Source organism: Leuresthes tenuis, unplaced genomic scaffold (assembly GCF_036924035.1).
Source record: "Leuresthes tenuis unplaced genomic scaffold, fLeuTen1.0.hap1 SCAF_12, whole genome shotgun sequence".
NCBI lineage: Eukaryota > Metazoa > Chordata > Actinopteri > Atheriniformes > Atherinopsidae > Leuresthes > Leuresthes tenuis.
In genome coordinates, this window is record NW_027325366.1 from 24,306,414 (window position 1) to 24,330,607 (window position 24,194).

At 37.5% G+C, this 24,194-nt stretch overlaps 1 protein-coding gene across 1 annotated transcript in view; it reads left to right on the forward strand.

The window, feature by feature from the left end:
• The window catches only part of LOC140319551 (receptor tyrosine-protein kinase erbB-4-like), a 277,450-nt gene that overhangs the window by 183,622 nt on the left and 69,634 nt on the right, over nt 1–24,194 (forward strand). The window contains exons 6-13 of the mRNA XM_072397222.1: nt 3,597–3,715; nt 4,937–5,078; nt 6,646–6,759; nt 7,078–7,204; nt 9,123–9,196; nt 16,299–16,389; nt 18,211–18,410; nt 23,246–23,378. Coding sequence (XP_072253323.1) covers nt 3,597–3,715; nt 4,937–5,078; nt 6,646–6,759; nt 7,078–7,204; nt 9,123–9,196; nt 16,299–16,389; nt 18,211–18,410; nt 23,246–23,378 — 1,000 coding nt within the window. The remainder of the gene's footprint in view (nt 1–3,596; nt 3,716–4,936; nt 5,079–6,645; nt 6,760–7,077; nt 7,205–9,122; nt 9,197–16,298; nt 16,390–18,210; nt 18,411–23,245; nt 23,379–24,194) is intronic.

Sequence of the window (24,194 nt, forward strand, 5' to 3'; positions counted from 1 at the left end):
TGGAGACACTTTCTTCTTGGACTGGATAAAAGATCTAAGTTTCACAGCACCAGAATATTGTTTTTTTTTCTACCAATGACATCCATATAATAAACCACTGCTAAAATGCAAATTGACATCAAGTGCATTAATAAGCAACACTATTCCTATGAGTGGCATTAAGCATAGTATTTATTATTTATAAATCTGAATGGCTGAATAAAATCCTTTTTTTTTCACTAATAGAAGTTGATGTAGTTGACATGCAATCAAATTTACTCCAAATATGAAAGTATAGACTTTTAGCTGCAGCTTTTCAAGACTTTACAGCGGGGGATATGTGTTACTGAAGTATTCCTTCTATATCCAAGAGACATTTATTTCATATAACAAATCAAGCTTTATCAAAACAAACAAACAAAAAAAATGTAATTAAACATAGTAAAAAGACACCCTTATACAAAATATTGGCAATTTTTGCCATTTCCCATCTGTTGCATTTGTATAGATGATAATGAAATGAATAGAATATTTTTAAAAAGTATGACAAATGTTTCTACAAAGGAAAAGATATATGAATTTATTTTATCTATGAAGTTCTTTTACAAAACAGAAGTGGAAAAGGAAATTTTCATTCTTGTAAATGGGAACCGAGGAGCAGTGGCTCCCATGACTGATGCTGCTGTCCACAGCTTGTTCAAATGGAAGCTTCCAGGCATATTTCATGAGATGGATTCCTTCTGCATTTGTTGTCACCAGGCTTTTTTTTTTCCTTCTTTTTCTTGAAGTGAAAGTTTTAAAGCCAAATTGATAAACAGTATTGCGTCTTTTTCTTGCAAGGTCATTTATTTGACAGAGTGTTTTTTGAATAAAGCAGACCGTTTCATTTTAGCCCTGGCACAGTTAATGGAATGCTGCTGATGGTACGTTAGGCGTGGGGTGAAGTGTGCATGTGAGCTTGCATGTTTATTCAGCACCTTGTCTATGACTTGTATCTATCACACTGATAGTATCTCGTCAAAACAGTGCTGAAAAAGAAACAAAGCCTCCACCTAAAAATAACCTACATCAAAAAAATAAATGCTGCCTCCCTCAACTGCTTTGGGTTTGTAATGCTGTATATTATTTTATTACTCCTCACAGTAAGTTACAATAAACAATCTCAATTATGCCATGTAATAATTAGATTATACCTGAGCAAGTTACAAGTTGACCAGTTTTCCTTCATCATTGTATTTTCTCATTTAAAATGCTAAGGACGACAGTTTTATGCTCAAAGAAGTTGGATAATGAGATATCAGAGCACAGTTATTGTGAAATGGAAAATTGACTGAATCCTGATTTTCCAGGCTGGGTTGCATTTGCAGTTAAGACTGAAGTTTAAACTCGCATGATTTACATTAAATTTCTGATCTGTGCGAATTGAAGATTGAATATTTTATATAAACAGTAGCAGAGCAAATCTTGAAATGAGAATTCCTCTGTTGAGTGACAAGCTCAACACGTACGTGGACACAGAAGAGGTCGCACTCGTCATGCCATTGGAACTTTCTTTCCCCGCTCAAAAAAAAAGTTATGAAAGACACTGTAGCTTCAAAAAAACTCATTTTGCTTGTTCTCACACATGAATTGCACAGCTGACACATGAGCTGTTCTCTTAACAGCTGTCGTTTTTGTCAATACATCCAACCTACATTCACATATGATTGCTAAGAAGTGAAGCACATGGGCATATGGCAGTCCATATGACTGCAAAAGGCATGTGTGGAAGAGGTGGACAGATGTCCAGTATGACAGCTCTGCACTCAGTCAGATAGCAAATGCTTCATCTCTCTCACAACCAGCTAGAGACCATCAGGAACACATGCATGAGATGAAAACATGATTGAAGATAGCTGACAGGTTGCAAAATGCTTAACCTTAGTTCAACTTGATGCATGGAAACAACCACACCCCCAGCCTTTACCATACAAATACTAGAACATTGTGGCTGACCATTCAGCACTCCGCCCCATATCTAGTTGCATTTAGTTGTATCTAATTGTGTCCAATTCAGTTCAGTCAAAGAGCTGTACCTACAGCATGTAATGGAGCAGATGCTGACAAATTGAGCTACTTTCACTTTTGTTATTATCAAATAAATTATATAAACATGTACACACACATATGTATATATATATATATATATATACATATAGAGTTGTTTGCAACTGTATTGACCCCCATTGGCATTCACCTCCATTGCATTTTTTTAGTGTTACAACCTGTAACATCAATGGATATTTTTAGAAATTTTTTATGAAAAAAATAATATAGAAAAAAATCCAAATTGGTGATGTGAAATGAAAAAAACAAACAAATAAACAACAGACAACAAAATAAGAAAAGAGTTGTGTGCATATGTATTCACCTCTGTCAAAGTCATTTTTATGTAAAACCGCATGTGGATCAGTTACAGCGGCAGGTCTCTGTTGGTACGTCTCTGGCTTGGAACGCTTGGATTTTCAACCATCCTTCAAAGCAAAATTGCTGAGCTACTTCAAGTTGTTTGGGTTGTCGTGCCACAGATTCTCAGTTGGATTGAAGTTTGGGCTTTTACAAGGCCATACCAACACATTTAAACATTTTCCCTTAAATCACCTGAATGGTGCTTTACAGTATGCTGATGGTCATTGTCCTGCTGTAAGGTGAACCTCCATCCAAGTCTCAAATCACTGGAAGATTGAATATGCACTGTGGTGATTAGAGTTGTTGCGTTAGCATACAGCATAGCATTTTCCTTATGTGGTCAAAAAATTCAATCCTAGTCTCATATGAACAGATAACATTCTTCCATATAATATGGAATTCTTCCACATGTCAATCTTTTCTTTAAGCAATGATTTTTTCTTGCCACTCCTTCATAAAGCTCAGCTCTGTAGAGTGCATGGCTTATAGCTGTCCTATGGACAGATACACCAGTCTCCTCTGTGGAGCTTTCCAGTTCCTTGAGGGTTTGTTGCATCTCTGATTAACACGCTCCTTACTCGGTCTGTGAGTTTTAGTGGAGGGCTCTGTCTAGCCATATTCTTCTATATGTCCTTTCCATATTATTTTGAAATGATCAATTTTATGGTTTGAACTGTTTTCAACTCAATTTCTATTTGAATTTCTCCAACTTTGTCTTTGTGTGGAGAGCTCATTGGTCTTTTTGGTGCTGCTTGCTTGGTGGTACCTTTTGCTTAGCGATGTTTCAGACTCTGCAGCATTTCAGAACAGGTATATGTATACTGAAATTTTTGGTTGGACACAGTGCACAGGTAGAACATATTTAACTAATTTTTTGACTTATGAAAGTAATTTATTGCACTGGGTTGTATTTAGAGGTTCTTAGCAAAGTGCATAAATACATATGCATACACCACCACGCTTCTTTTTTTTTCTTTAGAATTTGTCTCTTCTTTTTATTTCAGTTTGTTCATTCTTCCATTTCACTTCACCTATTTGGACTTTTGCTTTCTTTAAACATTAATCAGATAATTCCTCAATGCCTTCCTATTAACTTTGAGATGTGGTAACATGTTATGTGAAACTAATTTTCTGTTTCTGTTTGTCTTTTCCACATCTTTGATTCACAGTAACTAAGACTGTATGTGCCGAACAGTGCGACGGCCGCTGCTTTGGTCCCTATGTTAGTGACTGCTGCCATCGTGAGTGTGCAGGTGGCTGCTATGGCCCAAAAGACACAGACTGCTTTGTAAGTGGACATACACAACAAACTTCAAAACAAAAAAACAGTTGTTCATATTCCTGGTGATATGTGCTAACCAAATTAACGTTTTCTGTTTTGTACTCGAGACTTTTCCCTTTTTTTTTGTGAAAGATTTGAAAAATTTCTTTCTTACATTTTCATATATTTGCCTTTAAATGTAATTTATATAGCAAATATCTCTTGATGACATTCTATTTATCTTTTCTTACTGACATGGGTATCCCTGATAAATATAGACCATCCATCCTAGCTTTTTGTTGTATGCTTTATCAGATTTACAATCACCCCTCTGCATGTTGAACTGGTTTTGCAGTTCCTGACAAATTGAGCTCCTCTGCCTGATAAATCAGGAAGTCTTTCAAGTACTCTCTACACGGGGGACCAAAGTCTTATTTGTCTCTTATCACATTTATAGATATGAGTATTAGATCATATTACATCCACCAATTTGACATTGATTGGTGTGTAATGGTGTAGAGATAAAATCCAATACACATCATGCTAAAGCAAAGTTTTGATATTACTTATGGCATGAGTGCAGGACAGCAGAGGGAGTTAGAGGAAGAAAACAGTTGTTCTTGTTTATGAAAGAGGTCAACTCATTGACTTATTTGAAATTTACGATCTGACTTACAATCTGATGCAGAATTACATTGTTGCTAAGTAAGAAAAAGTGTAAGTTATTTGCCGTCTTCCCTAATAAGGAAACATAAAATGTCTATCAAGAGCTCAGCCTGAATGTACAGAATTATAAACTTAAACCTACCATAAAATTTTTACATTCAGATTAAGTTCCAACTCAGCCAAAAGTAAGAGTTTCAGTTTTTGCTTTGTAAAGTAGCTCTCTTGAGGTCGATCTGCTGGTTGTGAAAACCATGATATATAACTATAGTAGCAGAAATATAACACACAATTGTGTGTGATCAACACATAGGAAAAAAGTAATATACTTATGGACAGTTATGAGGGAAATAGGTATTCAGATCTGGTGTAGTAAACGTAAATGTGACTTTTTCACCCTCAAGTCATGCTTAAGCACAAGATTTACATACGTACATTTACCTGTATGATCAAGAATTCCATTACCAATCCCAAAACCCCATGCCTGTATGTGTGCTACAATAATACCTGGTATAAGTGAGGAGGTGTGTTTCTGATTCTCTCATATATGTAATGTCAAATGACTAAATACTTGCCTGTTTACAGGCCTGCACAAACTTCAATGACAGTGGGGCATGTGTTACCCAGTGCCCTCAGCCATTTGTCTACAACCCTACAACCTTCCAACTGGAACACAACCCCGGGGCAAAGTACACCTATGGAGCGTTCTGTGTCAAGAAGTGCCCGCGTAAGTCTCACATCTGAACACACACTCCTACACACACACACCTTTTGTACTAAATTAACACTTTTCACTGCATGCTTTTGTAGGGAGCGGTGCAGTTGCTCAACTGTGATGACATTTGTCGAAAAGAGGGCATTCATCACTTTAAAAGCTATCTTTAAGGGACAAGACTTGGGATCAAGTTAAAGGGCGTGGGCATTCATTATGCCTGTAAAGGTTCTCAGTGGAATAGGAGCACAAATAAGTGTGTTCTTGTCCTTTTAAGCTGGCATCTAATTCACATTGCAGTCACTCTGTGTGAAGATGATGGATCACATGTAATGAGGAATTTAGGGCCAGCAGGTATTCATTGGGTTAAAAAATGAAGCTTTGAGATCCATGAGAAGAAAAGAGAGGAAAGGAGACGGAAGCAGAGAGTCGACATGTAATTTTATATATTAGCCACAAAAGAACACTTCAGATGAACAATGATTTCCCACACTTGCTTTCGGAATAATAACAAGACCACAGACAGAATGTGGACGAAATGATACTTAAACCACCCTAAAGGATTTTGTGAAATAGCTTTAGTTTTCTTAAGTAATACTTTGGTTTTGTGGATCTCACCCTCAACAAACCTATCCATATCCATAAATACGATGAATATGAATAAATTAAACCTGAATCAAGAGCATACTGAGAAAATAATGTTGGGCATAAGTGATGGGACTCACCACCCAAACGACCAGCAAATCAATCTCAAAGCTTTTTGGAACACGTATATTCAGTGTGTATCTGTTGTGAAAATCTCACCACATTTGTTCATCATGACAAGCCGTCACCATGGTCTTCCATGAGGTTTGCACAGTTAGCCCAGGTGATAACAGGGCAGCAGTTGGTCTGCATCACCAAAATATTTCCTCTCACTGCTTTGCACCATTGTTAGCTCTGATATTACTAGGCTTTGGGTGGACACAGTTCAGTGAGCTAATAGCCACTAATCATGTAGGATGTCCACAGCTAATTGTGGACAACCCGCCGTGTTCTCAGCATTAGTGAAAAGGCCAACCAGCAGGAGGGAAAGTGTAACTTACTGTTCTAGAAGGCAGTGTTACTTTTTGACAGACCTCAATTATATTCCATATCATTAGGTCAGTGAATAATTTTTCCTCTTTCTCTAAAAATGATAACCTTTCTGATCTGCACAGTGTATTGACAGTTAATATAAGCTATTTTCTACATATTGTGGGTTGAACATCCAGAAAATTAACATGAGAGCCACAGCCATAAAAATTCTGAGTTTGTAACAACTGTTAGCCATAACAGCTGTTAGCAATAAGCACTGTTACAATTGTTCTTTAAATTAAGGGGCATATTTTTTAACTGGAATATGACTGCAGGAATAACTCAGGACATGTTTTATCTTCAAATGCAATTTATTGGTGGTCACAAAAGTTGGTCACAAAAGAATGAACCAAAGTGACACTGTTATGTGATTTCCCACAACCCACTGTCACTTATTTTGCTGTGTTCCTGTGTGACAAAAAGCATCCATCGTATTTTGACATTTACAACGACTTGTTTTTTTCAGATAACTTTGTGGTGGACCATAGCTCCTGTGTGAGAGCTTGCCCCAGTAACAAAATGGAGGTGGAGGAGAACCGCGTTAAGATGTGCATCCCGTGTACTGACATCTGCCCCAAAGGTAAATCAGATGTTTGAAATTAAAATGTGTTTGAAATTAAAACTATTGCAACTACAGATATTATAATTACACTGCAATTTTCTATTTCTCCATTTATTTGGAAATGTATTAAGTTATTCACCAGATTGTATATATATATACCTTGATTGTAGATTACTTAATGTCAAGTACAGGAGAGATAGCTACTGTTCATAGTGAGGGTTGCCAGTACTTCACATTGTACACACACAACCTAAATCTACATCCTTTTATATATCGACATATTTGAAGCTTTTAATCAATCTAATCTTATTTATTCTTGCACTGCGTGCTGCACAGCATGTGATGGGATTGGTACAGCAAGCCTCCAGACAGCTCAGACTGTGGATTCCAGCAACATTGACAAGTTTGTCAACTGCACCAAAATCAATGGCAACCTGGTGTTCCTCATCACTGGAATAAAAGGGTGAGAAAATATTACCAGAAAGTTAAAAGATGCACCAAAATATTGTGGAGCTGTAATCATGTTTGGACAGTCCAGTTTTTAATCAGATAAAGGCCAGACTGACAGTGATTTGGCTTTTGAGGTGAAAAGTTACTACACTGGATCTTTAGGTATTTTTCTGAAAAGGCTGAAAGAAAATTTGCATTAACTTGAAAACAGTGTTTTGAGTATTGAAAAAATAAAAGAACACCATGTTCTAGTTGATTCACACAGAGATTTGTGTCCAGACAATTGCAAACATCTTTGTTGTAAATCAGTATTCCACCTGTGCATTAAACAAAGAATCAGTTATGAATACCATACATAACCTCTTTCTTCATTACAGACATACTAGAAAAACAAAACAAAAGCAGGACAAAATCATCCCTGTGAGTGTCCGTGTACTAATATTAGAGTGCAATAATTGCATAATCCTTCACTTCTGCACCAGAATAATTAGTATCATTGTAGCATGAGAACACAGAGATGTAGCTCAACCTGCACAATTTTACACTATGTAATAAACAATATGGTGCACAGCTAGGTCAAGCAGAGCTTTTTAACATCATTCAATAAATCTTTCTCCACGAAGGTAAGACAAATTTGCTTGAGGCTCAGTTTCTCTACTTGATTGTTCTCAATAGAAAATAGCTCAAAACCAGTCCATTCCACCTTTGTGGCTCACTGCACTGCAAGTTTTCAAATACTGAGCGAAGTAAGCATTTAGCATTCTGACCAGGATGTCAGAAATAGTTTGTGCAAACCTCACTGAAGTCAGCAGTAACTGAACGTAGAAATTGCAGCTGAGTATTTTAGAATAAGACTCCACAATATAATTGGTGTGGTGAGTTTGGATCAGTCTGCAAACTTGCAGAATGATGTGTTAAATGATTTGTTGGTTCATGCAACAGTTTTCTTTTTTGTTCTTTCTTTCTTTCTTTTTTTGGAGTTTTGCAAACAAACTGCTAGACACAAATCATCAGCATCTTTTCTAATGTTGTTGATGGACTTCAGTGCATTAAATTCTTGTTCCACAGAAAAAAAAGGAAAAAAAAATACTGCTATGAACACAGATTGGTCATGTACTCAAAATGCAACTTTGCTGCTGTTACAAATGTAAATGTAATTCCCACCCACAGCAAGTACTTTCATCATGAATCCCTTTTAGTTAGGATACATAAACACCACTCAATGTATTTGATGATTGATGTAAATTTGTTACAATAAGTTTCACCTAATATGAATAAAAATTGAAGTAGGACAGTACAACAATCCGTTGAATGACTTGAAATACTTATACCAGTGAGGCAATTGAAATGTGAGTATGCTGAGAATTTGCTGAGAGTAAGACAAGAGCTGATATTCAGAGTACACCTGTATGTGTTCATATGCTACTGCAACAATAGAAAGGGAAAAGCAAATTTTCCGTGGAGTGTAAAAATTTAGAAGGTATCTGAAGAAGTTGTTTACAAGGATGTCACTGTATTCCAGGGCTGCGTGGTGGTGTGGTGGTTAGCACTGTTGCCTCTCGGCAGAGTTCCTCGTTAGAACCCTGGTTGGGGTGTTTTTCTGTGAAGTTTATTAGTCTCTCTGTGTATGCGTGGGTTCTATTTAGGTACACTGGCCAAAAACATGCATCCTCAGTTAATTGGTGATTCTAAACTGACCCTAGGACTCACTGTGAGTGCGCATGGTTGTTTGTCTTATTTGCCTCTTGATGGCCCTGACCTTCAACCCATCCAGATTGTACCCAACCTCTCACTCAATGGCTGCTGGTATAGATTTCATTTTTCATTTTTCCTTAGCTGTGTTATCTATGCAGTAGAAAATGCATATGCTGTTTTCTTTTTCCTCTTTTTTGAAAATACATGTCGATTTGATGCCCCACTGTCATTTGCAGGGACGTCTATCACAACATTGAAGCTTTGGACCCAGAAAAACTGAACGTTTTCCGCACTGTTCGTGAAATTACTGGTGAGTACATACATTGTGCCACACAAGTCTGCCCATATGAATTGATAAACAAGACAATAAATAGAGTTTATCCTCCACTCTATCTCTTTTAATGAGCTCTCCTGCCATTCTAAAGTGCATATACCATTTTTGGTGCTTCGGAGTAATTCTTCTGTGTATGTGTTTACTTAAGTCATCCACACCCCCTCCCCTCCCCTTGAGACTGTCTACACCAAGGACAGACATTGCAGTATAAGATGAATATCATATGAGTCTTCAGTCTCCTCTGTCTCACTGCTACTTCTCCCTTGTGGGCTCTCTAGCCTTGAGTCCCTCAGTCCCAGCTCCCCCTTCACGCACCATGAAGAAAAGATCCAGAATATGTGGTGCGCATCGGTAAATCCTCCAGTTCCCCTATGCCACTGTCGCTTTTGAGCTGCGTGTTTGCTGTCATCTTTCCAGCCAAGACATTTGAAAATGCCATAAAAAGAAGAAAAGAAATTTCATTGGTAATGTCACCTTCGCCAGCTAAATTAGAATATATTACTATTAGAATTTGTTGGTAATATTTACAAAGGCAGAAGCTTCATAAAACAATGACAAAGTACTTTGTTTTAGTTGAACAAATATAGAAGTTCTGTTTTTGAAATGCAGCTATCATTTATGTGTAAAAATATCATCTTCGTTAATGTACTGAGCATTTTTTCATAATATTAAATTAGCAAGAAGATCACAGATGTCAAATGTGGTTAGTAGCAGTCTCAGGCATTACTGTGTAACTGGTTGCTGTCCTAATATGTTTTCACAGTTGAGCACTGGAGAATGTCCAGAGAATTAGGTGCACATTTTGTCCACAGCTGCCCTTTTGCTCAAGCACATAAGAGCAGGTGATTTGCTGCCTGAGCTCTGTCCTTGCAACTGGAATTATTCTGAAGTGGCACCTGGGTAGCACAAACAATAGGCAAGACGTGAAAACCATGCTTTTTTTCATAGCTCTGAAGGATGGGAATTCAAAGAAGCTTGAATTTCAGATCAAAATTGCTGGTCTGCATTTAAGGAATGATTATGGGAGCATTTGCTTCTGAATGCATGAGGCTTTTTGGAGAGAAATATGAAACTATCATAGGAAACATGATATATCCTTGTTGCAGTAATTTAAGTTAAATCAGACCAGATGAAAAACTTGATTTCTCCGAGTTTTTTTTTTGTTTTAGTTTTCTTCTTTTTGTGGTTAGTGGAAGCAGTTGGAGAGCAGTTGATGGAGCATAATCCTGTGGCCATGTAGTCAGACGTGTGTCAGCTCAGCTTGTTGTCTCTCCCAGCTGTCAAGAGAACGTGACGTCTGATAGATGCAGCCAACGTGCCTCTATGACCCCGAGGTCACAACTAACATTGCTCTAGCTTTCACATGAGCTGCAAAGGAGGACAGCTTCCACACTAGCACTCCCATCCTTCTCTCCACATTTCTTTTTCCTTTGTCTTTATTTTGTTGACTCTTGCTTTGCTTGAAATGTCTTTAAAGACATCTCACCAGGTCAGGCTTCACCCAAAGAGTGGGCAATCAACTCATGTAATTTAGCATAAGCAGGTTTATCAGTATTGGGACTCAGAATGTAATCATCACAACTTAAGCACTCTTAACCTTTGCTTGTGAGCTCATGGCTTTCTTCACTAAGTGCTTCCACAGTCCAATTTTCTGCGCTCACTGGCGTGTTGTTAATGAGGTTCTCAGCAGAACATGAACCACTACTGGTGTAGCGAACAAAATCCCTCATTGTCAGAGCTGAGAAGGCGAAGGCACTGAAATATGAGATAAATATGTAAAGTGTCCATTATCAGGAATTAATAAGCTACATGCAGTCCAGAACCATCTGACAGGCAGTGAACTCCTTAATCCTTTATTATAAACATCTCAAAGGGCAACATACTGCTTACACTATTGTATAGGATATGCTACAACTCAGCTCCCCCTGTTACACATGAAGGGTTGTCTAATATCTAGAACAATCATACCCTCCCTAAGTAAATAGAGCAAACCATAGATATGACTTGGAAAGGTTAAGGCGGCACAGAATGGTGTGAACACTGCACATGCATGACTTTGTAATAGCACTTTCTCTTGGATTAATGGACCCCCTCCAGCCAATACAAACTGATTATTCATCCAGACCATGGTATGAGACAAGATATGACTTAATTGCTGCCTAGATGAGGACATATGCAATGTAATGCTATGATTCCAGAAGTGTCTTTTGAAAAGGTTGAAAGTTGAGTAGTCCCTAAAGTATGCTGCTGTGTCTCTGCTGAGTTATATTTATAAGTTTTATTATTCAGTGGGGTGACCATTGTCGGTATCACTCATGAGGACAGTATGGACCAGCATATGGTACCTGGTCTATTCATAATACTGACGATAAGGTGTTAGAATGTTTTGATATACAGACTGTGTCCAACGAGTGTGCCTTCACCGAAATGTATATTTGATTTAATTCTCTGCAGTTAAGGGAACCCAACACTCATTAAAGACCTATTGCCAGTCTTTCATTTTGCTCTCCAATCTTGCAATGTGTACAATTTGTAATGCTCTGTTGGGCCATAACCTTGTTCATGTCACGACTGTGGTGCAGGAAGGGAGGACCCAGATGCAGACTTCTAAAAAAAACTCAAAATGTTTATTTCCAAAGGCAAAACAGCAAAACAGAAAGTGCGGCTGAGCCGGATAATCAAAATACTTAACAATAAAGAACTGTGGCAGGAAATAACAAGAAACTAAACAAGACTATGACTATGGTTTAAATAACAAACAAGGCTATGATTAACAAGACTATGGACAATAATACTGTGGCCATGGTGGCAAAACCTTGGTAAAACGTGGCATGAAACATGGACGGTAAGTGAATTGACGATTTTGCAATGAATGAGGGAAAGCAGGAAACTATATACTGTGGGGAGGTGATTGGTCATGACGTGCAGCTGTAAACAGAAACAGGTAACTTGAGTGAGACTAAGTGGCAGGGGGAAAAAAACATGACCAGAAACTGAAAACATGGTGAGAACCAGAAAACCGGAATGTCAAAACATAAAACGTGACAGTTCAGTGTTGAAGATTCTCAAAGAAATCATCACAGGGGCCATTGTCCTCTTTTTCAAATTATTTTTTATTGAATCTATTTATTTTTGTAAATGGAGATCTCTGCAGAATAGTTGTAGGCATTTGACAACATTTTTCAATAGCTGGACATTTTTCTGATTGCAAGACATGATTAGCTAATTAGATTTGATGCCTGCACAGGATCCTTACATGATAATAGCTAAACTCTGGGACCCTCTTACTCACCCCCTCAGAGAAAATCATATGACTTTAAGGCTAAACCTTAGCTTCTAGTCAGATAATAGAATCAGTAATATAGCTCCATGATGGTAGGATCTAGTTCTCTGCTGTGTGTGAGTCTTTTCTCTCTCACTTCTAACTTTCTCCGTGAGTGATAATGGGATGTGTAAATATCACAGCACAGATATCATTTTTAACTTGAGTGAATGGTGGTTTTATCAGATGTTGATGTGCACTGAAAAAAATTAGTTGTCCAGTGCATTTACAAGGATTCCAGTTGCACACTTTGTCTTAATGGGTCACTTTTCAGTCTCAAATTCATTTCTAGACAGAAAAGAAATTTAAGAGCAGCTCTTTATTGGAAATGTAGCTGTGTTAAGATACAGTATTTGCGAACACAGACATAAAATACTTTACTACATTTAATTTTCATTGGACAACTGTACTTACTCCTTCCTGTGCTACACCTAGTTTACTTAAGATACAACCAAGCTATGTCCCCATAAAGCAAAAAAAGATTGTCAGTATAAATCAGTAATACCGTTTCATATTGTTCATATTTGCTACAGTACAACTGTTAATGATTTGTTCAAGACTATTTTAAGCACAAAAAACAAAGAAGGCAAGGCAAAAAAAAAAAAAAACAACAAAACCCTATTTTTCAAAGATCTCTCTATCCATGGTTGAAAAGGTTACTCTTCACTATCTTCTTTTTATGGAAGATTCAGTCCATGTGCCTTGAAGTAAATTAAGTAATCGCAAAATTTAATTCTAGCCAATCAAGTCTTGGAAGAATGCCTACTTTCTGAAAAACACCAGCATGATTGTTAAATTGTTAAATGAGGAGACTCCATACTTCCTCCTTTTCCCATGGACTGTTCCTTCCCCTGTTGCAATAATTAATCTTGCCTGAATTGAAAAGCTGAAATCTACTTTTAGGTGTATAGTGATAATGTGTGCTGTAAACCTTTATTTTACAGCAAGCACTCCAAACTAAATGACCATTTTTATCAAAACTTTAAATGTGACCCATAATGGTATTTGTAAAGTAACGCCCCAACAAGCTGCAGGATGAAACCACAGTGAGCTTTCCAAACTAGAGCACCGATCCTTCTAAAGTCTTTCCACAAATGAGTTATTAGGAAGTAGGAGAGGAGAATGCTGGATGATGCATTATACACAGAGCTTTCAGTCAATGTGGTAATGACCAAGGTATGACAGCTGTTACAATGTGACCATTATTTTGTCACTTCTTTGTTGGGTTTAGGCAATAATATCACTTTGTTAGGGGTTAGAAATCAAAGATACTTAGTTAGAGTTTGGAAAATTATCATGGTGAGGGCTAAATAGATTATTTTTGCAACATGACCGTCACTAACATGGACAACATTTTCACACTTTACTTGCACTTGCTTTCACAACCACTAGAGGTTAAATTGTCTCAAATGTCATTATAGGTCATATCCACCTACATGCTCCATGCGGTGATGTTTGGGAGGAAGATTTTGTCTTATTTTGCCAATAAACGCGTTTAATCTGTTAAATTCTCTAAAAGTTTTCTTTGATAAACTACTTGTAAATGGGACAATCCTATTTGCTCTAGCTTCCTTAAAAGCAGATTCTTCCAAGAATCTAATGTTGGTGGTACAGCAGCATTAGAGATGTTTTTTAAACACAGTCCAATTACTGTACTTACTTCTCTCTGACGTTCTCTCTGATCTTTTTTTCTTTTTTTTCAGACCACACTGATAGTTTTTGTTTTTGTCCACTTGCAAGGCAGGCTCTTCATCTCTTTCCTGAATACTGTTTGTGTCATCAGCTAAATTTAGTGACTTTTGTGTGTGTGGAATTAGGTGGAGTGCAAATGACTCAGTTCATTAGGTTGTGGATGAGTGTTGTTCTGGTACTCTGCTCAGTGCTTCAAAATGGACATTGAAAGGGGCTAAGGTCTCAGAAAGAGAGTCATCAGTGAAGGCATTGTTCTTTGAGCTCATTTGGACCTGCGTTCCCAATGTGCCTCATTCCTCTGCAGTTGTAGAAATGCCTCTATATTTGTACTTCAGGGCTGCTTTGTCTCCTTATCAGCTGACTGGGTAGCAAATTTACCTTTTTTTGTCATTGGTGGCTAAGGCATACAGTTTTGCATTTTATGATGGTGATATCACTGGTTTTAAGCTATGTGCCTACTCACCACTTCAGCACAATAATGTCTGTGATGATGCTCCAGTCTGTGAGTTCAAAGCAATCTTGTAAAGCTCGAGTGGCTCCCTCTGGCCAGGCTCTGACCCATTTTCTTGCTGGTCTGGGTAAATCTACTTAAGGGGTCAACATTCTAGATATCAGTCAAAGTGATCAACATTAAGGGCTGCCTTGTATATCTCTACAGATCTCTGTGTGTACGAAGTTCATGACTGACGTCCCCACACTAATCTTTTTTTGATTTTTTTGTTCCACTTTGCAATCTGGAACTGAAGCTGTGGGAAGTAGTCTGGTACCACTGCAGCATTGTTTCCTAAATCAAGCTTAAAGCTATTTTAACCCATAGTCGCTGGTCTTAACATGTGTAGTTTCCCAGTTCAACTCCAAATAGGGGTATATAGGGTAAATAGGGGATGTAGGAGACATTAACACTATTAATGTCAACAGATACAGTGCTAACTATTCCATAGCACTGCTGTCTGGGATAAAACGCATTCAAAGTATCATAAACAGCAGCATGGCAAACAAAATAGACATATACCAAAACTGCAAATAGCTTTAAGAAACAACCATTTTCCAGTTGTAGAATTATTTAGATATCTGATATCATTGTTCATACTCATATCTCTTTAGATTTATATATTTATTGTTTATTAATTAATAATAATTAATTAATTCAATGGTTTGCAATTGTTGTGCTCTTGCAAAAGACATAAGGCTCTAGCTTGAGGATGTGTATTTCACATCCGCTCATGCTCATTTGCGTAAGCCCTTGTGTATGATTTCTAAGACTTACCAGCTTTTTTTCATGTATATTTTTAATTTTTTTTTAAACTTTTCCTTATCAAATGGTGTTAATAAGTTTTTGTTCAGACCCGTTGCTGCTCATCTGGGATTGACAGAACAAACCAAACGATGTCCACAAACTGATAAAGATCCAGTTGAAGGTTATTGCTCTCTTGTCAACAAGCCAATTTTGGATAAACAAATTTACGCATCTGTGGGAGGAAATCACTCAAGTTATATTAAAGGAATGAGATACTCTTGATTGATTGGAGAGTGTGCTATACACCCCATCACAGCCACAACATTCCTTTCCATTGCTCTCATGGCCTTATCCCAACTTTTTTGTTTGTCTTCTGGTGTTGGCTTGGGGATTGTTCTCACCCACTGTTCCACTACTAAATATTTCATACTTTTAAATCCATTATTAAAAATCCTAAATGAGCCATAGCCATTCTCTTAGCTTTTCATTTAATCCTATAAATGATTCAACAGAAGAGAGGCGGAGAATTAAAAAAAATATATATATTGATATGGCAGACTTTGCACTTTGCACCAAAGTCTTCTGTGGATCTGTCTTGCCGATAACATGAGTTTGGCTAAGATGTGCTTGGCTGCTTTCTAATGGGACTCAGGTGGTGCGGTCGCCATGGTTGTGGAATATCACTAATTCTAGAGAGACTCCGTTTCTCCCTTGTCATTTCATCCTTGTCACTGTGTGAAATAGACATGTTTATTCTAGTCTGTCTGTACAGGTGACACATTATAACCTGTGTGTGTGTGTGTGTGTTTGTGTGTATCTCCCTTTAGGGTACCTGAACATCCAGTCTTGGCCTGACAACATGACTGACTTGAATGTTTTCTCCAACCTGGCAACTATTGGAGGAAGAGCGTTGTACAGGTATCTGATAATGTAACAGCTGTGCTTTAATAATGCTCTTTTAGAATGTTTAGTGTGCTTTGTTACCCCAATTCTAAATGGTTTGGGGCATTGTGTTAAATTTAAAAAAAAAAAAGCAAATGTAAAGAATACAATGATTTGCAAATATCATAAACCAATATTTTATGCCCAGTCAAAAATAGTAAACATATCAAATGCTATTTTTAAAAGCACCAATAACAGGCTAATTAGCACTTAGTTTAAAATCCTGCATGTCTGATGCTATAAGGGTACATTAGTAAGATATTAGGTATAGATAGATAACAAAACAGGACAACAATAGAACAACACTACAGCCACGATTACTATTAATGATATTATTTTAAAGTAATAATTCTAATAAAGATTATTTAAATCTGCAACATAAAGTTAGTACACCGAAAATATGGAAAAAACTGATTATTAGTCTATTTACCAATTGCAATTAAACATATCACTTTAACTTGAATGTCTACTCATTTTATCGACATTTAGGTAAAGGATATTTTCTTGTGGTCAATAGTTACATCACTGCAGCAATGGCATTTAACGTCACCTGATTTATTCATTTGGATATTATTTTATTGGTTTAATTTGTATATTAACATTAAATATGGTGAGGTTGGCCTGGCTTCTATGATTAAGTGTTCTACATTTATAGTTTTCCAAGCGCTATTGTTAGTGCCAAATAATTTTGTGCTTGGAAAACATTTGTAATGGTTTCGTTTTGACATTTAAGACCTTAGCAGTTTTAACCCAGCTGATAGAGCACAATTATTTATCAATTACATTTCACTGTTTTTGAAAAAGTGCTATAAAAATGTGTAGTGGAATTTGGATGAAAACAACATGAGCGTTGGCTGATATGTGTATGTGTGTGTGTTTGTGTGTGTGCCTGTGACAGTATGTGCATTTGCACCGCACCTGCCCGCAGATGGAAACAGCAGGCTGCAGTACAAATTGCAGCCTGCCACCCACCTTTGCCCTGTGCTTGATCCTGCATACTCTCTGTCTATTTGATGGCTCTGACACCCCACTGGTCTCTTGTCACATTTAAACTGTGCAGATGGGGTATAGGGGGAAAGTTGAAGGTAGGAAAGGAAAGAGAGAGGCAGGTAGAACGATGCACTAAATATGTTGTTACGGCAGCACATTGCAAAGTTTGTTCACAAGGAATATATTTTTTGGTTAAAGTTGAATAGATGCAATATATTAATTTTGTTATGTCAGCAACATTACAATATTAAAGAAACTAAACAAACAAATTATATAATGCTGTTTTGATTATCATGTACTGCAATTGTTATTGACAAATGAGACCACAGCTAAGGTAACTGGTAGCCTCAGTGATGTTTTAAACTTCTATTTCTTTAAAATAAAGTTCAAATAAAGTTGGTAGGGATATATCATGGGTAGGATATATCAACATTTCTCTTTTGATAATGGCGGTTAACTAGCGGTTTTACGTAATCATTTGATGCAATGTATTCCACATGGTGTTACATTTCTCTTAATAAGGTGGTATGTTGAAAAAAAAATAGAACCAATATTGTTGGATGCATTAAAACTTTATAATGAGGCCATGTGAGAATTCAACAAAGCAAAGCTGGACTATGTCCAATAAATGAAAAAAATAAACCTGTAAATAAACTCACCATCAATTTTGTCTCTTTCCTTTCTCTCTCTTTTTCCTCTTCTTTGCTGCATCTCATCCACCTCATCTCAACAACTCTTCTTCGCGCCTTCCCTCTTTGCTGTCTGGCCCTGTCTTCCTCTCACCCTCCACCTATTTTTCCCTCTCAGTGGGATCTCTCTGCTGGTGTTAAAGCAGCAGGGCATCTCATCACTGCAGCTTCAGTCACTAAGAGAGATCAGTGCCGGGAATGTCCATATTGCAGAGAACAGCCAGCTTTGCTATTACAACACTGTCAACTGGACAAGACTGTTTGGCGCTACAAACCAAAAGGTTCTCATCCGCAACAACCGAAGCCCGAAGGAGTGCTGTAAGTTCAGACAACACTCACGCTAAAGACGTGCCGAAAGAGAAATGTGTTTTTTTTTCTATAAATATAATATATTAATGTATTCATTTTCAAGTTTTCTTCTTTCCAGACATCTGATACGACTGGACAATGAAAATATGTTTCTGATATTTTCTCCATCTGTGCATATCACACCACACAACTGTTAAGAAATTGCTTATCTCAGTATTCATACTGTTTTTCAGCATTATTTATACTGATTTCCAGTTGTTACAAATCTGTTCATGATATCAACTACTTTTTATCTTCTAACACAAAGTCGTTCTAACAGAATGGCCATAGAAATGCATCCCATATCGTTTGATCTGTTGTTGTGCCCAAACCACATATCAAAATCTGCAATATGTACAGTCTAAATAGAGGCCTCCTCCATGCTGGATGTTCCGTAAGTGATCCCAATCTAAACATAGTCCTAACAAAGTTTTGGGGCTACAGTGTTTAGTCCTGTTTTTAAAACACTAGTATGACATAAATTTGATATCAGAATGTAAGGAAGGGCTTGTAAGACGCTTCTGATGTGTTAGTCTCCAATCTAACATCAGATGTGCAGCTGTTTACATTTACCAAATGATTACATATTGAAAAAATATAGAAAATGTACTTGATATGTTTTTGTGGAGCGGGCTGCACAGACGCAACCAAGTTTTTCAGGACAGACCATTTTCTGTCTGGGAAACTGAACATCTCCACAGCTTCACTCTGCCACCACAGATGGCAACAGTAGCATCACACATAAAACAGTAGAAACACACTTACCTGTCGACTCTACTTTTTTTCTGTTTCCATATTGTCTCACCAATTTAAGGTGAGACATAAAACCTTTAACTCCATGATCAAATCAGTAACAACGAGGACCATACAGTGAGTAACAATTTTGGCCAAACTAAATCGGGCAAACAACTGATTTGATGATTGTGTTTCGAAAAAATTGAGGAGCTTTTTGTAACATCGCTGCCGCAAGTGTTCAGGCATTATTTATTTATGTATGCTCTTCATTAATGAGGCAATATTTGCATTATTGAGTTTGGCCCTTTTCACCGTTCACTGAGCTCCTTTCCCCTGGCAGTTCCTTGGAATTGAGCATAGACACGCACACACACACACACACACACACACACACACACACACACAAGCATGCACACTTTTTAGTTGTTTTGAAGACTTTAGGGGTGATTTCAGAATCGTTGACATGGTTGTCCATGTGTGTGTTTAAGCATAATTGAGCCTAGCAGACACTGGTAAAAGAGTAGGTACCAGACCACTAAAGGCATAAATGGCTTATGAGAAGGAGTCAGCATTTCATTGTCTTTTTCTTCTTTTTTCTTTTTAAAATGAAAATGCATGCATTTTTAATGATACACACACGTCATTTGGCTATTTGAGAAACTTAAAACCAGGGCAGCCACTTTGCACATTTTGTCTTTCATATATCCACCCGATTAAAGTTAAATAAATACAATTGCACCACTCTTTTAAAAGGGTTCAACACTTAAATTCAATTCAAATTACCAAAGAATAAAAAGTTGGTCGATTCTTTCCACTCAGACAGTGAGGCTAAAGTTTTTTATCCTCATAAAGCAGAACACTTTGGATCTGATTGCTGATGATCTTTCTGTCTGTGGTTTGACAGGCTCATTTTTAAATATTCTGTGCTATTCAAGACTGGCTGTTTCTACTTTTTACTTATCAGTTAAGTTCAATTGCACTATAATTTGACGGTGAGCATTCAGATTAATGCTGTTTGTGAACAGAATAGCTAAATATTTTGTCTTTAAACCAATAAATGAATAAAATAGATCAAATCAAATAAATGCTGAAATTAAAGCTATCTTTCTTAGGCACCATCTGTTTTTGGTAACTATTGTGTGCAAACATAAGGCATGTTTACATTTATATTTTATTATTGGAGTGCCATCGAGTCAAATCATTGGCTAAAAAGTCACAGTTTGATTGATTGCTAATTTGTGTTAAAATGTCCTTCTTTTGTAATGATGGTTCCAGAGTACAGACATGTTGTTTTCTGACCATATTTATTCAACACTTTACATCATGAAGTGCGCTAACATCAGCATACCAAATGGAATGGACTCTATTAGACATAACTCTAAAAGGAATGTCTCCACAGTTCTTCCCGGAATATAAACCCACAGAGGAGGTCTTGAGTGGGCGTGTGCAGACTGTCTATCTGACATTGCCATGTTGCTCCTCTTAGCCTTGCTGCATATTTTAGAGCAGCACACATTACACCTTTATCATTCATCCTAATGCACTACCTCCGTTTGACCTCACATTATTCCTGTGTGGCTCGACCCAGATTGAAATGAAGAGACATCTCACAAGGCAGATTTGGTTGGTCTCCTAAAGTCTATAGACCGCTACGGTCCCAGAGAAAATGAACATTTTCCTTGTTTGAAAAAAAAAAAAAAAAAAAAAGGGGATTTCATGTTGATATTGGGAAACATGTTAAAATAAAGCCAGAAAGAATGTATCACCGTAATCATGCTTGGTTCTACTTGTGGAGGCACCACATTTGACCCTTGTCCCCTTTGCCCTTCGCTGAACAGACTGTGGTCAAGTGAGACTGTATCCACCTGCTCAAAGTCGATTTGTAAAAGTTGGAGTGTGTCTGCATTCTGGCCTTTATCTTGAATATATGGGTGTGAGGTCTTACTTCCCTGTGCCTGCAAGTCTGAAGGAAGATTGCCCCAAGCTTACTGAGCGTAACTGTGGACCTTTAAGACCTCAGCTTCTTTCCAAGGACAGTAGATGAACAAAAACTAGAAGATTGCCACTTAGCACATTTTTTAATGTTAGTTCACGAAAGGATCTGAAAAGTTGACAAATCTAGCAGCAAGGTCACTGAGGTGGCAGCTGCGTTTATGAAGAATATGTCTTTGATGCTTTGATTTAGTGTGTGGATAGATTTAAGGGTCTCACAGATGGGTCCAATGCTAGAGTTCTGTGCTTAGTGTTGCATTGTATCAACTGTGCTAGCTGACCCAAACAACCCAAATTCTAACCACTAGTCAGAGTAGTGTCACTTCATCCCAAATTCAGATACAATCTGACATCAGCCATGTGTTTATGATTTTACACATATATGTACATATATGAGACAACTGTAATGTCTTCAGTAGCACCAGAGTTATTCTTACATGTCAAAATGCTAAGTATGAGGACAGCGCTCTATAAATTCCACACAAGTGAGTATTACTTGGAGCAAAAATGGAAGTGCATTAAGCATCAGAAATTGCCTATTCTACGTGACAGAAGCAAATTATTCACTTTTAGTGTAATCTAGGGGAGGTGTTTAGTTCTAACACCTCCCAGCCCAATGATCGTAATCACAACTCATCTTTTTTCATTTACCCAATGAGTATTTATTTCACTTATGGGTCTGACTTTCTTTTCTCCATCTTCCCTTCCTCCGGTCCTTCTGTAATGCCCTTTTAATAATTATCAAACTCTGCTCACACATCTCCATCATGTCAGGGCTTTTCTTTTCCAGTCATTTCAGACACATCTGAAGTTGGTATGTTTTTGATCTTGCTGCACAGCTAATGTCTTTTCTTCAGCACCCATCCCTCCTCCTTCTCTTCATTTCTCTCTGCCTGGTCAGTTTACCCATGGTGCTAGAAGCCCAGCAGAAGTAGTTTTGTGTCTTGTGAAAGGCAAAGCTTTCATCTTCTGCCCTCAAAAGGCACACTTGATTTTTGCCTTCTTTGTGTATCTGGATGCTTCTGTCAGAATTTTCTGAGTTTGGATGACACAGAGGCAAAGCCTGTGGCTTACATCGGGCCAGTACAGTGGAAACAGCAGGGGCCTCTTTATAACAATGTTTGTAGCAAGCTGAAGTGAAGAGAAGAAAAGAGAAGAGAAACTCAAATGGGGATGCTCAAAGTTCCCAACGTATCCATAGTTCCCATCACCATGTTTTTTTAAGGTTTTCATTTTATCAATGTAATTCTCTCAAATGTGACAACCTTTGAAGAACTGACTGCTGGGGGGGACACAAGAAAAGAAATATAGCAAAGAGATCCAGAGAAAGCCTGGGTTGGTTGCTACTGTGAGAAAGAGCGAGACAGAAAGAATCTTTGAATTTTTTTTTTTTCAAGGTTGAATTACCAAATCTATGTGGCATCTGCAGGTGTTTTTTGGGTCCCAGTGGTGATTTGTCATTGTGTGCTCAGCACCTTTCTAATGAAGCAACACAGATCCCTGCTTTTTGCTAACAACACCCGAACCCATATCACAGAATTGTGCTCATGCTACGCTTAAGAAAAGCTGGAAGAATCCACACAGAATTAACTGTTACCACAGCCCTTGACTGAATTGAGTCAATTCATGTGATCTTTTAAAAATGTGAGGATTCTTTTTTATTTCTGAAAAGGACCAATAGGACCGTCTTTCAGTTTATTCAGTGGGGTAACTGTTATTGTTGAGTGGGTAGTGTTTGACAGTTTCTTTCTTTATGAGGAAAAACAGCTTAGTTCCTCAGACCCACACAACTCTCCTTTGCTGCAGTTAGTCTTAACTCTGTTTAGGAATGTTGTCGCCATAAGAGACCAGCTTTTACAGGCAAATGAATAGCTGTCATGTGGATGATTAATTTCCAAATTTAGCTCTCCCAAATCTCTTGTACCTCCGTACATCTAACCTTGTGTCTATTCATGGGTGATACCATTTTTTTTTTTGTAGAAATGTCAAGATCATCCTGTGTCTGAATTGTAATAGGTGCACCCTGCATCAATCATTTCCTTTATTCTCACAAACCTTTGTGTATGTGTTTTGAGCAGCCAGGGAGCATATGGTTTGCGACCCACTGTGTTCAGATGCTGGATGCTGGGGTCCCGGCCCAGACCAGTGCCTGTCCTGCCGGTATTTCAGTCGTGGACGAACCTGTGTGGATTCTTGCAACCTTTATGAAGGGTAAGAAAGGCACACGCATGCATGCATACTCTCAGCTATAGTGGATCAACACTGTACTGAATGTGACAGATGAATGTGTCCATGGCTTTAGACTGGGTAGCATTCTTGCTAAGGATTGTCTAAGGGAGTGGTCTAAGAAATAAATCTATTGTGCTCAACTGTTCTCTTTGCAATCCACAGCTGATGACAGCTAAAAGAAAAGAAGATATTCCTCTTACACATAAGACCTTTCAAATACAGCGTAGCTTAAAAAAAAGTTGGAACTTTATTAAGATATATATGCAAAGAAAGAATGTTATTATTTGTAAATAATTGAATCATTATATTTGATTTAAAAAAAGACAAAAACATCTCATTGAAACTCAGAAAGTCTGCTGTGTTTTTAAAAACAGACGTTCAATGTAACAAGTACCATGTTTAGAATATCACTTCAACCACTAGTGTATGTTTTATCTCCCTTTCCTCTGACAACACTTTGAAAGTGTCTCTATTTTACATGTATTACCATGGCAGCATGGCATGCCCAAACAGATAACAGATTTCCTTTATTTAACAATGATTCCAGTATAGCTTTGACTTACATTAAGCACAACAAAACCAAAAAAGATCACAGTAGATGGAGTATTATTTCAACCATGTAAATACCCATTTTTAGGTAAGCCAAGAAAAACAATATAAAAGTGAAGATAAAATCAGAAAATAGCTTTTTCCTCATTTCTACAATTACCTCATTTTCTCTGCCAAATAGATTACCACTAAGCAAATTGACAGGGCATCAACACACACAGAACACAGATCAGTTGGACCCATGCTCTT